The sequence below is a fragment of the Rutilus rutilus genome, assembly GCF_951802725.1.
Source record: "Rutilus rutilus genome assembly, chromosome: 17".
NCBI lineage: Eukaryota > Metazoa > Chordata > Actinopteri > Cypriniformes > Leuciscidae > Rutilus > Rutilus rutilus.
In genome coordinates this window covers 15164503-15177294 of record NC_140230.1, presented here as the reverse complement: position 1 = coordinate 15177294, position 12792 = coordinate 15164503, and the positions used below count along the sequence as shown (strand labels likewise).

Here is a 12792-nt window from a genome sequence, read left to right as displayed (position 1 = left end):
AGATGTCTTCATTGCACAGATTGTGGCTTACAAAAGCCTTATGGCACTTTTATGACTCACTTCTGCCATGCCCTTTACTCAGGTCCTCTCTCCTCTTTTTGTCTCTTAGCGTGGTTGCAAACTCACAGCACTTTCGGAAGGCATCCACACAGTCTTTGCTTTCTGTTTTGCTCACTCTTTTCACTCTGTCCTCACAAGTGAACTTCATAGGAATCAGGGTGAAACCATGGCGACAGCATTTCTGCAATTCTGCTTTCTTAAATTCAGCCTCTACAGGACAAAAGTGATGAGCAGGAGGAGTTAACAGTAATTACACATCTTCATAAGCATATCCAGGTCCTGTATGCCACTGTGTATAGCAACAATAATTAAAAAAGAGAGAATTTAAATTGTACAGTCATTTTTCATTAAACTTTTAATTTGTCAATATAGAAATAAATGGTACTTGAAAAATTCAGAGACTCACATCATTGTTGTTATTGTTAAAAATAATTCAAACGAAAACAATATATTTAAATTGTTTTTGGTTATTGAAAAACATCTAAAATAAAATAAAATAAAAGCTTCATTAAAAAACCTAAATTAAATTAAATTTAGAAATGTTGGCAACTAATGAAATGAATAAGTTTAAGTTGAAACACTAAAATGACTAAAATAATAAATTGAAAATAAGCAATAGAAACTGATACAAATAGAAATCTAATGAAATAAAAGAAAGATAAATAACAATATGAAAAAAAAGTGACAAAAGCACATAGGCCTACCATCAAAAATAAAATGAAAAATGAAAATATAAAAATGAAAGCTAATTCAAAATATCAATTTATACTATAATATAGTATATAAATAATACTGTAACTGACTCAGATGAGCTTTAAGAATTGATACAAAAGGTAATCAAATATTCAGGTGACAATACTATACCCTTTTTGGCCATTTCTGTTTGAATATCTGTAGAGCGTTTGTTGCGCCTAAAACCAGACTCGCAGCTGAAACCTAGAAGTACAATGAATTGGAAAATATAATTTGCACATTGTAACAACTCTTTCATGTAAAGGCAATAAGTACCTGTCCTTTTTTAATGGTAAGCAAAGATTGAAAATAAAACAGAAAATGTCCATCATTTTTCCATTTCTCAAGCACTGAAGTAGAGAAGAGTTAGCATCATTTGGCACCTTTTCTCATCATTGAACGGATTGTGGTCGAGTGTGAGATGAAGGCCAGACCAGCGTCATTAAAAACAGCAGCTGTATTCTCTCCACCGCCATACGAACAGCCCAGATCATAAGACTGCATGGAGGTGAACACCTTCGAACAGGAAAATGAGAAACAGTAAAAAGAACAAAAACTCAAGAACAAATTTGGGTTTATCTTATATGCTGGCCTATATCTGATTTTTCAGAAACCAATAGGTGCTAGTTAGTGCAACACACCTGTTTTGGAGTGAGTTTGTTTTGAGAACCCAGGGCGTAAATGGCTTTGTCCACAACTAGTAAGGCCACTTTTGCATTCTGTGTTCCAACATCAATGTCAAGCTCAGCTGAATCTTCTGGCTCATAATTATGATTACCATTCAGTTTTATCTCAAGCTAAACAGGAGATGGGAAAGCAGAACTGTAAACATTTGGCAATATTTTACTGTATTGTATAATTTTGACATAAGGTTACTAAAACATTGTAAGATTGTAAAATATACAAATATTTTAAAAGCATTTTAGTGTCTGCTTACCTTTCCTTCACACCTGTCCTCTACATCTACCCACACTGAGTCTGCAATGATGTCACCATCTGTGTCATAGTAAAAGGCGATCACTCTGAAGGACGGGATCATCTCTGGGCTGATACGGATGGATATCTTTACTATAGAACCTGATGCAACAGAGCTTGCTGTTCTCAGCATGCCTCTGCTGACAGTCTGAAGAGATGCACATATTTCTCAAGAGTTCTCTGGTATATAAAAACATTCACTTTAAATATATGAAATTTGAATACATTACTTACCATATAATATATTTGCCCATCTACTGGATTGCCACTGACATAAAATGTAACATCTAGAGACTCCACTGATGACAGGACTTTATTAGTCACACTCAGATACAGGAAGCTGTTCTTTGTGGATTTCACTGGGCGAATTTCTCTTGTTGACTTGACACCATCCACTGTTGCCTGTTAAAGTAGTAAGTCAAAAATATACAGTATAGTGTAGTATTGTATTATATACTTTAGCAATAACTGAAAGTATTTTTTTTTAAAGTAGGCCTGTTTCACAATCAAATTTAATACATAATAGTAAATGCATAATAGTAAATAAATGCACTGCTTTTGCCAGCAGTGTGAAACAGGCCTTAGAGGTATTAAAAGAGCTTTATTCTTTGGATGTTTAACCTGCATTGAAATGGAAGATGGTGTTCCTTCCAAGTTGAAAGCATGAAATGCGATTCCCTCTTTATTAGTTTTAATAATTATTGACTTTTCATTGGTGTTTGAGACATCTAAGTTCACTTTAACGCCTTCAGCCGGGGAACCATTTGGGTGATGGACTGTGACCTAGTGAAAAACAGGGACCACTGGATCACAAAATCATCTGCAAAATGTTACTATTATAAAGTGAAAGCTACCGTTATGAATTACTGCAAGCATAATCCTCAATGACTGACAGTATCATTACTATACATTGTATTATGAATAGAAGTGTTTTCTTTACCACCGCTTGAAAGGAAAATTTAGGAGTGTAGAACGATCTTGTCCGAGACAGATCCACATTGTATGGACTCAAAACGATGGGAAGGAAAGCTGCTGATTCCTGTACCTCACCACCTTATGAGAGGTGCACAGTCCTTTTAGGTCAAGTGAGTCAACATCAACTAAGAAATATTGTAAAATGTAACTATTTCCAGAACTTTAGGCATCTTAACATTACATAGCACATACAGACAAATGATATTTGTTTCTCTGTTTAATCAATAGTCTGTTCAATTAATCTTGCATTTTTGGGGCCAGATTTACTAAACATGGCAAATACCGTAAGACTACAATCCCATAAAAGTACAGATGGGAGTGGAAAGTTCTCTGGGTCATCTAATGACAGTACGACAATTACCGCAAACCTTGGTAAATCACGTTGCAGGATTTATTTAAAGGGGTCCTTGATTATGATTTCACTTTTTTAACTTTAGTTTGTGTAATGTTGCTGTTTGAGCATAAACAACATCTGCAAAGTCACAACGCTCAAAGTTTAATGCAAATGGAGACATTTTATTTTACAGAAATTGCTTTTTAAGACTACAACAAACGGCTGGTAGGGACTACAACAAGCTTCTTCCTGGGTTGGTGACATCACAAACCCTAATATTTACATAAACCCTGCCCCCGGGAACACGCGCAACCAGAGCCGTTGCATAGACTGTGCAAACTGTGCAACTGCACAGGGCCTCGCGCTGTGTGCCTGCTTGATATACAACCACTGATGAACATAATCGGTTTTGATGAGAAAAAATTATAATTATACGAGAAAAAAAACAACTATGCGAGTGCAGATTAGAACCCAGAACCTCTGTCACGCTTGGCGTAAGTTCCACCACTGGACCATTAAGGTGTATGTTTGAATAGGCGGATCTATGTATTCACACGAAAATTCTCGAGCTGACTTGATGTAAAGCCACTCGTCGCACAGTTGATTTTTTTCGCTCTGAAATAAATAGCAAAAAGTCATAGCTGAGACTATGTGCATGATTATGCTGTATTAATCTACTTGATAAAAACGTATTGCAGCGTGATTATGCGTGCAATAGAACTAGAACAGCTACGTCCATGTGACTGTTATTCATGCGCAATTGAGCATCCACATCAGAGAGCAGGGCCTCGCATTTCAAGTTCGCACAGGGCCTCGCACCCCACCTGCGACGGCACTGCGCACAACAAAGGGGGTGAGGACATGTTGGGCTGCTTTAGAGAAGAGTAAGAGTTGTTGCCGCTGTTTTTTACACCCCGGAAAAAGTTTGTCCTAAGGCTGACGAATTTAGAGAGGTAAAAATAGATTTTTAACACTGTTCCTGAACATTACAACCTCAACGTTTGTCTGTGCGCTGCACATTTTACATAGAACAGCTTCCAGAAGAGAGTACAATGCAGGCTATACGCACAAAAGCTTCTCCTGAAAGATGTAGCCATTCCCATTTTGTCGGGATAATCTGTTGTTTATTGATCACAACTTGTAAGTATGTCTTATTATTTGTAGTTGTGTTTTCTATTAACAGTTCCAATAAGCTTTATGTAGTTGCTACAATTCGTGTTTCGCGCTCGTTCTCGTTCTCGCTTCTCACGAGACTTCCAATTTCTATCTTGCCGGGACGGTAGTCCTTAAGTTGCAAGGTTGGTTTTCCGCCTGGGAACGCTGGGGGGAGCAGGGAAAGTCACCAATATAACCAGAACAGGTTGTTTAACCATCCAAATAAGTTCTAGACAGTTTTATTAAGTTAAAAAAGTTACCAAGGTCTGCTTTAAAGGGAAACTCCTAGACTTTCCTCCTAAAGGGAAAGTTCAGCTGCAAAAATAACACGACTTTTAATCGCTAAAGTTTCACTGCATGTCTTTAGTAAATTCTGACAGCAGATTTTTAAAGGCAAAAGGAAAAAAATAGGGGGAATTTTTTTTTTTTTTTTTTTTACTGGAAAACAGGTAACATCTGTAACATCTAGAGATGTTACATTTGCTAGCCCAAAATGTCAGTAAATCTGGCCCATAGTCTTTAAAGTCTATTTAACTTTGACAAAAACAATTTCATGTCTTGTTCTATGATTACTTAAAATATCTGTAACTGTGACAGCAATGTAGAATTGGGCCCGAGTCGCTGCCAAATCATCTAATGTTGAATTCAGTTTTTGCTTGATATCTGCAATTTTAACTGTAATCTCAGCATGGCCTCTCTTCACCTAAAAAAGGGGAAAACACATCAAAGAGTAATCTATGAGTATACAGGTAGTACACATCTTGGAGTTTCAATAGATGAGGGTTTCTACTCACAGATCCAGTTTTCTCCAGTCCCTTGATGAATTCAATTTCTCCAGCATTATTCTCTGACTCATCCTTTTTAATCCCAAACCGACAGTGGAAACCGCCGTTAATTTCCTTACCATAGGTGTATCTTTAAAATCATTAAAAAACTGTATTATTCTCCTTTCTCAAATTTAGTAAGGTCATATTGATACCATTAAAGGAATAATTAACCTCAAAATGCAGGGTTATAATAGGATGAGTAAATAATGACTGAATTCTTCTTTTAGCTGAACTATCCCTTTAAGAGTATTTATTTGATGATATTTGATCTGAATGTGAACTTACGAGGCTTGAATGGTGAAGTTCAATGTCTCTGCATTCACCAGCAGAAAGGCTTTCTCTGACTGAACAGAAACCCCAAAGCTGGGAAGAACTGACAAAAATACATTGTATTTGAGTTAGATGCAATACAATATCTGTAAATGAAAGATTTTCCTACATAGGAAAATATGTGAACGCCCATTTCTAGTTTCACTTCATTTACCAAACTTCTGGACCTTGAATTCACGCACGGCAGGATTCTTCTCGTCACCTTTGTAATGTGCTGTAATCTTCCATACACCAGGTCTGGAGAAATTCAGTTAAAACGTTGTATATGTGCTGATATAAATACAGCAGCTTCATAATGGTGTCATCTTAAAAGACTGAACAAATAAGCATCACAAATTTTATACTACAAGGTATTTTACTATGATAAAAAATGAGATTGACTGTACTTTGAAACATCAGGGATATGGTATGACTTTGACAGAATGCCATCTAAAACTTTGTACGTTGATTTCTTGACCTTGTTCCCATCAGCATTCTGAAGATACAGATAAAGGTAAGTTAGGCAGTTTCTTGATTTGCTCAATAAACGATGGTGAAAATTTAAGCTGCAGAAAGAATCCTATTACATAATCTTAGAAATAAAAACTCTGAGAATGTGTTAGTGCTCATTATATGATCTACAGAGACGCATGCTGTATTATAGATACAGAATAAAAATAGAACTCTCTTACTTACATATACAGAGACATAAACTATTTCTGATTTTGGTCGCATAGAGTGGTCCAGAGTGAAGATCCTGAACCAAACTGAGAGCACAGATAACCAGGTTAAATACACAGTAGTAATATACATACAGTACATGGATTTTTGACTTGTGACATGCTATATTTACATTATGTGAGAGACTAAATGGAATTTTTGTTATTCTTTTCATCCTACAGAGCCATTTAAAATGCACTATATGGCAGTAGAGGCAGTTAAAGGACCTAAGATACATATTAATTGAAAAAAGAAATGCTGTAATATATTGATGTTGATTAAAAGAAAATGTCTCAGGTTACGTATGTAACCTGGTTACCTGAGAACAAGACACTGCATCATGGTGTTGACGCATGGGAACGCTGCTGTGTGAGCCGGTGTCTGAAGCAAAGCCAATCTGATTGGCCAAATGAATGAACGTGATTTAGCACAGTCCGTCACAGAGTCCATAAATAGATGACAGAAATGTGCATCAACAGATTCTAATTGTCTGAAGAAGACACACAGGCGTAACCGGGGTGATACAACGTGACGCAGCGACTCGTTCCCTTCTCGGGGAACCAGGTTACATTATACGTAACCTGAGACATTCTCCTTCAAAGTGGAACTTCAATATTGGGTCATGGCGTTGGCGCTATGGGAACTTCAATACCAATGTCACCATGCCGAAAGTGACAGAGCTAGTCCACAGGCTGTGTATAAGCACAGTAGAACTGTAGAACCTGATGAATGTGTGAGGAAAGGAACAATCTGCCACAAATTGCGACCACCAAAGCATAACAGGAGTTGAGAGGATCTACGCCACTGGCTTGTGCGGTGGACATAGATTCTCAAGGCACTTGCTCCTGCATCTCATGAGGCAAAGGAAAGGTCTCATGTACAGTGGACCCAATGCAATAATGTTGACTGCTGCCACCATGAGACCTAACAGCCTTTGAATTTCTAAAACTGAAAGCTCCTGGTCTAGCTTTCTTGTCTCTGTGGTTAGGATTGAATCCACACATGCAGGAGACAGACATGCCTGCATCGTCGTCGATTCCCAAACTACACTCAGAAAAGTGGTTCTCTGTTTGGGAGAAAGTACACTCTTCTTCAAGTCAACACAATATTTAACATTGTTTTAGTGGTTTTTGGATATTTGAATCCAAAAATCTTACATATTGTGTCTTTAAATAAGTTAAATACCAGAAGTCTTTCACAAAAAGTCTCATTCTGATGTTGATAAGGTGGATACCACTTTTTTTTTTTCATACACATTTGTAAGATCTTCTTTGTTACCAAAATTAGCTTTTGTTTATAATTCTTGCATATTTAGACTTTGGCAACTGGATCTTAGTTGCCATTTTGGTACAGTTATATTTGACTTTTCTGACTTTTGGCTCATTAGTAAGGCAAACAATGTGTTTATTGTACCTTTCTGTGTGGGGTTGTAAATGGGTTGGTCAGTCTGAATAAAGATGTAGCCACTGTGTTTGGAGACCAGGACGCGAGTCTGCCGTTTCTGACCATCAACTTCACATGCCAGGTTGAGATAAGGAGGCTCTCCATTGATCGATTTCAGGTTTGAAACTTTATCTGCAAATATCTTTAAGAGGAAATACAAAGAAATGAGTCTCAAACACAGCAACTTTTTCTTTTTTTTTTTAATGACAGAACTGTGTGTTGATGCTTTTATGATTATTTTTGTTGTACATTTTATTCCATAATTTTAACAGATACATATCTAACTAATTATTTTGAATATGTATACTTAACCATATCCTGCTAAAATAAACTTATGGTATTAGTCTGAAATTACATTTAAATCTATTCATTTAGATATTTATTTCTTTACCTCAAGCTTCACTGCCTCAAACTGTCCTTTTTTGCTGATTGTTTTGGTCTCCTGTGTGGACATGGGAATACGCGTCTCTGTTTCTAACCGACAGGATACAGGTTTTCCAAGCAATGCCTCCCCCACCTGAATCCATATGGGTTCTTTCACACCAACATGAAAGACACTCGGAGCAGTGATTAGGAATCTGATACACACAAACCAAGAGAATTTCCATGACAACTTATTAAAAAAATATTGATAAAAATGGCAATGGCTTTCATAAACAATTTATCTTCAGTAATATGATAATTTTAAAGTAAAACTAAGTAATCAACAAGTAGATATGTAAAGAATGAAAAGTTGAGCTATAGACCCTGAATGCGAATTTGCAGTGAATTGTGAACTACACTTTCTGAAAATCCACTAACAACTAATTTTGTGAACCAGCATACGGAAGCTGAACATCAAGTTCACCCTCATCTTGACATTTAATTGTGCTTTTTCAAAACTATTTTCATTTGTTATTATGGTTGTGACCTTTATTACATTAAAGTCAACTCCCATTAAATTGCATTAACTACTAAAAAATGTTTTACGTGCATTACATGCATTACGTGCAATGTTTTACATGCATTACGTACAACAGTAGCCTTAAACACTGCCTAAATGCCTAAATATAAAATATTTTCATTTTATGTTGATGGTTTAATTGAGCTTGTAGGGTCACCTCCGGACTTCGCTTTTGGACAACAATGTATATTGCTATTGGTCAACATTATTATTGGTCAACATTATTATTATTATTATTAGTGGTAGTAATAGTAATAGTAAGCCACACAGCTTAAAGGGATATTTCACCACTGGAAAGATGAATGTGTATTTAAATTGGGTCATTTATGTAGTAGAAATGTGAAATTATTTTAGAAGTTGGTGCCTTCTAGACTGAGAAAAGCCTGAAAATGTATTTTTGGCTCATGTGGATGAAAGACAACATCTCCCAGAATGCACTTGCTTCGCTGCCCTATGAGGCCACTCCCAAGCCACACCTACCGGTTAAGAGGGGAGTATCGGAAGAAATTGTACAACTAGGCTACTAGTTGACTCGAAATTGAAAAGACGCCGTTTTATCGTGAGATGATGAGATCCCACCCCCTATGGGCGGGTTGAAAACATGCTGAACTAGCTCCTACTACTGGCTGTAGTCTCTAGCCTCTGGCCAAAAAAGCCTCTGATGACGCAAAATGAAGATTTTTGTGTCATCTGAGTATTTTTTTTTTCAGACACAATACAGAAATCTCTTGCCTCAGGGGGATATGAGGGAGGGAAGCTCGGTCATTCGAAAATCCTACCGGGTTTCTACTGATACAAAGCTTAATGCTAATCGGTGAAGTATCCCTTTAAAGTGCCCCTATTATGCTATTTTAAAGTTTCCTAATGTTGTTTTGGAGTCTCTTACAACAGGTTTACATGCATCAAAGGTCAAAAAACCATTTCATTTCCTCATAATATACATTTGCTCATCACCACATTTTTCAATGATTCTCAAACGACTCGTCAAATGAATCAATATCTCTAAATCCCTCCTTTCCGCAAGCGACTCTGCTCTGATTGGCCAGACAGCTCAGTCTGTTGTGATTGGTTTACTGCGTACAGTGCGCGTCGAAAACAAAAACGCCCATTGCCATAACAACGTCAGCTGTCCTGAGGCTTCCTACACCGTAAACTAAAGACAGTAACGAACAATGACGTTGATTTTACCATATCAATGCGAGCGCGAGTCCGATGATGAAACACTGGAAGAACTAGTTATTCAACCCGAACCTCCATCGCAAGGACGACTTGAGCAGGACATTTCTCAGTGATACACTACACAGTTTGAGGTATGAGATGTTGCAACTGTAATTCCTCACCATCAGCATTAATAAGTGCATGTCCATCAACAAACCGATTATTTTACTTGTACTAATTTATTTACAGAGTATTTTTGTAATATATTGTGGTGAACACGTGGAAACTTTATCAATAACAGTGCATGTATGCAATGTATACAATATGCAATAAGTGGGCGGGCAATATGCTAATGTTTCGTCTTTACGTCACATCGAAACGGCTTATGAGTCATTTGAAAAACAATTCATTTCATTTACTCTGAGTCGGTCATATAGGGATTGTCAAAGTTTTTTTTTTTTTTTTTTTTGTCATCTACTGAATTTTTCGTCAACGATACCAGGGACACCGAAACACCGGGGAACATGAAATTTGGTGGGCATGTAGCCCCACTAGACTTTTACGGAAAAATTTCGTTTGGTCCCAGGGGGCCACTCCCCCCCCCCCGCGCTGGGCCCCCCCAAACCCAAAAAATGCAGTTTTTCCTAAATAACTACCTGAACCGTGGCACCGAGGATGAAGAAATTTTGATGGTATGTTGGTCTTAAGGGCCCACATCAACCTAGCCCATAATCACTCATTAGTGATTTGCGCCCCTTCCCATAAAAAATGAAAATGCAATATTATTCTGCTTTAATCGCCCCTATCTTCAGTTGAGATGTTCAGAACTGCACCATATTTCATGTGTATGATTAACTTGACATCCTCTGGGGGTATGCTAAGTTTCGTAGAATTTCATCCATGGGGGGGTATAAAATAAATTCATTTATGTGCACATTTAGTGACTGTACACTCATCGGCCTGTAGATGGTGCTGTTGAGCGAAGGGTTGCTGGTTTAGGATGATACCGTCACACACACACATGCAGGAATACAAACAAACGCAAGCATGCACACACACTGACATCCACACGCACAGACACACACACACACAAACACACACGCGCACACACATGTACGCACGCATACATACACGCACAGACACACACATACACAAACACACACACATACACACACACACAGACAGACATGCACATACTACTACTTTTTTTAGGTATCAGCCATATACCCGATTTACCAATACCCAATGTGTTATGCTTGGGCAGTATACTAATGAGGTGGGTGGGACATGTTTCATGCCATGTTAGATCACATCCTGAGAGTCTACGCTTTCAGAAAATATATAGTTTATATAGTTTAATCAGTTTTCTCTTCATGGTACAGACCAAAATGTATTATGTGTATACTTTCTTCACCTAAATCCATAAAATCCCATTAATTTCAATGGGACATTTACTTAAGTGTTCTACTAGGTACAGTGGGAATGCGTTTAATTTTGTTTGTTTTTTGTTTAAAAAGCTGTTTGTTGTTACCAATGTAGCATGAAAAAGACTTGCTTGAACACAATAAGTGTGTTTTTGAAACTCATTTTTATAATACATTATGTAGGGAAAACCACTGTTATGAATGTGACATTTTCACATTACGGATGTTAAGTGTCTAAACTAATGACTTTTGATATAAAACTTAAATAGTAATAGCAAATAATTACAAAACTCTAAATTATCCATGATCCACAGGAATACTCCAGACAGTCTTTTAAAATATACAACTTATATACATAAACACGCAATACAGCCAAATTGCTCCACGTCATTTATTTTTGTGGAAAGCCAGTACAGGCCTGAGCGGCGGTCATATTTTGTACCACCATGCGGTACATCTAGTTATTAAAATGATTCTACCACTACCACTAATAATAATAATTATACTACTAATAACAACAAAATAATATTTGTATCTACTGTATAATACTTACCTCTTATTGTTATCTCCCTGAACAGCACAATTCATGCACAGCAGCAGATATAGAAGAAGACGCATGTGCACCTCCATGGTGAGTGTGTGAGTTCTGTGTGAGCAGCAGAAGATTCCAAACAGATTTTGGTCTCTCAGCTCTGCTATGCAGATGTTGCACAATAGCAACTGAATGAATGTTATTATGGGGATTAAGTGGTTATCAGAGTTCTGTCATTGCACAACCAGGGTATGTGCTCTCTCATTGGACACACTTAAAGTGCCTTCTCCAAAGTCATGTGATTTACAAGAATTTCAAGAAAAAAATCAATGATTTTATGTGCTTTGGCTCAATTCTATTTGGATAAATGTTAATTTTGAGAATGTATTATTGAGTCACTATTATCTAGGTCCGTAGTCTTTCATTAGATATTACTGAAACATTGTCTAAACATCAAGTTATTTAAAATAAATTCAATTCAGTTTATTTCCAGAGAAAGGTTTAGGATTTTATTTTTTATTTATTTTAAACAAAACAAAGAAAAGTTGACAAAATGAAGAGTTAAAAAAACAGTACATGCAACTTTTTAGAACTAAAGGTCAGATGTTCTTGCTTCATTTGAAGCACACTATGTTCTTTGGAACATTCTCAAATTAAGCTGGATAACATGATCATCGGCTCTTTGGCAAATTTGTGGAGTCGATGCAGTAGTGTGTTGAAAAACAATCATTTGCAAGTACAGTTTTTCTCAATTGCTAAAACACAATTTCTGAAACCTTGCTCCATTTTCTGAAAACATTAAACACAAAACCTCATCTTCAAGCACTATTTACAAAACCTCTGACTGAAAATGAAACTTTCGCCTCAAAACAGTTTTACTGTTCAAAATCAAACACTGCTCTCAAATCATAAACACACTGATCAAAATGATATACACTATCAAGCAGTCAGTAAACAATACACCAAATAATAGAAAACATATTGTTCAAAACATATAGGTCTCAGGGAAAAGTACATTTTTAATCTCAAAACAAATTTCATAATTTTCCGTCATTGTCTTTTGATAAACAAAAACATGTTCTATCATAGTAGCTCAAAATTGATCAGAAATTACTACTATGCTTTGCTCTTTGCAATTTTTTTTCGTTTTTCCTCCTCCTTGTACCCCTATTTTTTACAGTACTGTACCCTGCATCTCACAAACT

At 36.7% G+C, this 12792-nt stretch overlaps 1 protein-coding gene across 1 annotated transcript in view; it reads right to left on the bottom strand.

Moving 5' to 3' along the window:
- Positions 1–11842, bottom strand: part of LOC311275652 (complement C4-like) — a 48587-nt gene extending 36745 nt beyond the window's left edge. The window contains exons 1-17 of the mRNA XM_084384803.1: positions 11609–11842; positions 7922–8108; positions 7501–7672; positions 6064–6134; positions 5775–5863; positions 5543–5625; positions 5344–5431; positions 5026–5146; positions 4805–4934; positions 2708–2820; positions 2389–2550; positions 2002–2169; positions 1730–1915; positions 1434–1589; positions 1176–1308; positions 925–996; positions 61–270 (exon numbers count right to left, since the gene is read on the bottom strand). Of these exons, the coding sequence (XP_084240929.1) occupies positions 61–270; positions 925–996; positions 1176–1308; positions 1434–1589; positions 1730–1915; positions 2002–2169; positions 2389–2550; positions 2708–2820; positions 4805–4934; positions 5026–5146; positions 5344–5431; positions 5543–5625; positions 5775–5863; positions 6064–6134; positions 7501–7672; positions 7922–8108; positions 11609–11685 (2218 nt within the window). The 5' untranslated portion in view covers positions 11686–11842. The remainder of the gene's footprint in view (positions 1–60; positions 271–924; positions 997–1175; positions 1309–1433; positions 1590–1729; positions 1916–2001; positions 2170–2388; positions 2551–2707; positions 2821–4804; positions 4935–5025; positions 5147–5343; positions 5432–5542; positions 5626–5774; positions 5864–6063; positions 6135–7500; positions 7673–7921; positions 8109–11608) is intronic.
- Positions 11843–12792: the final 950 nt, after the last annotated feature.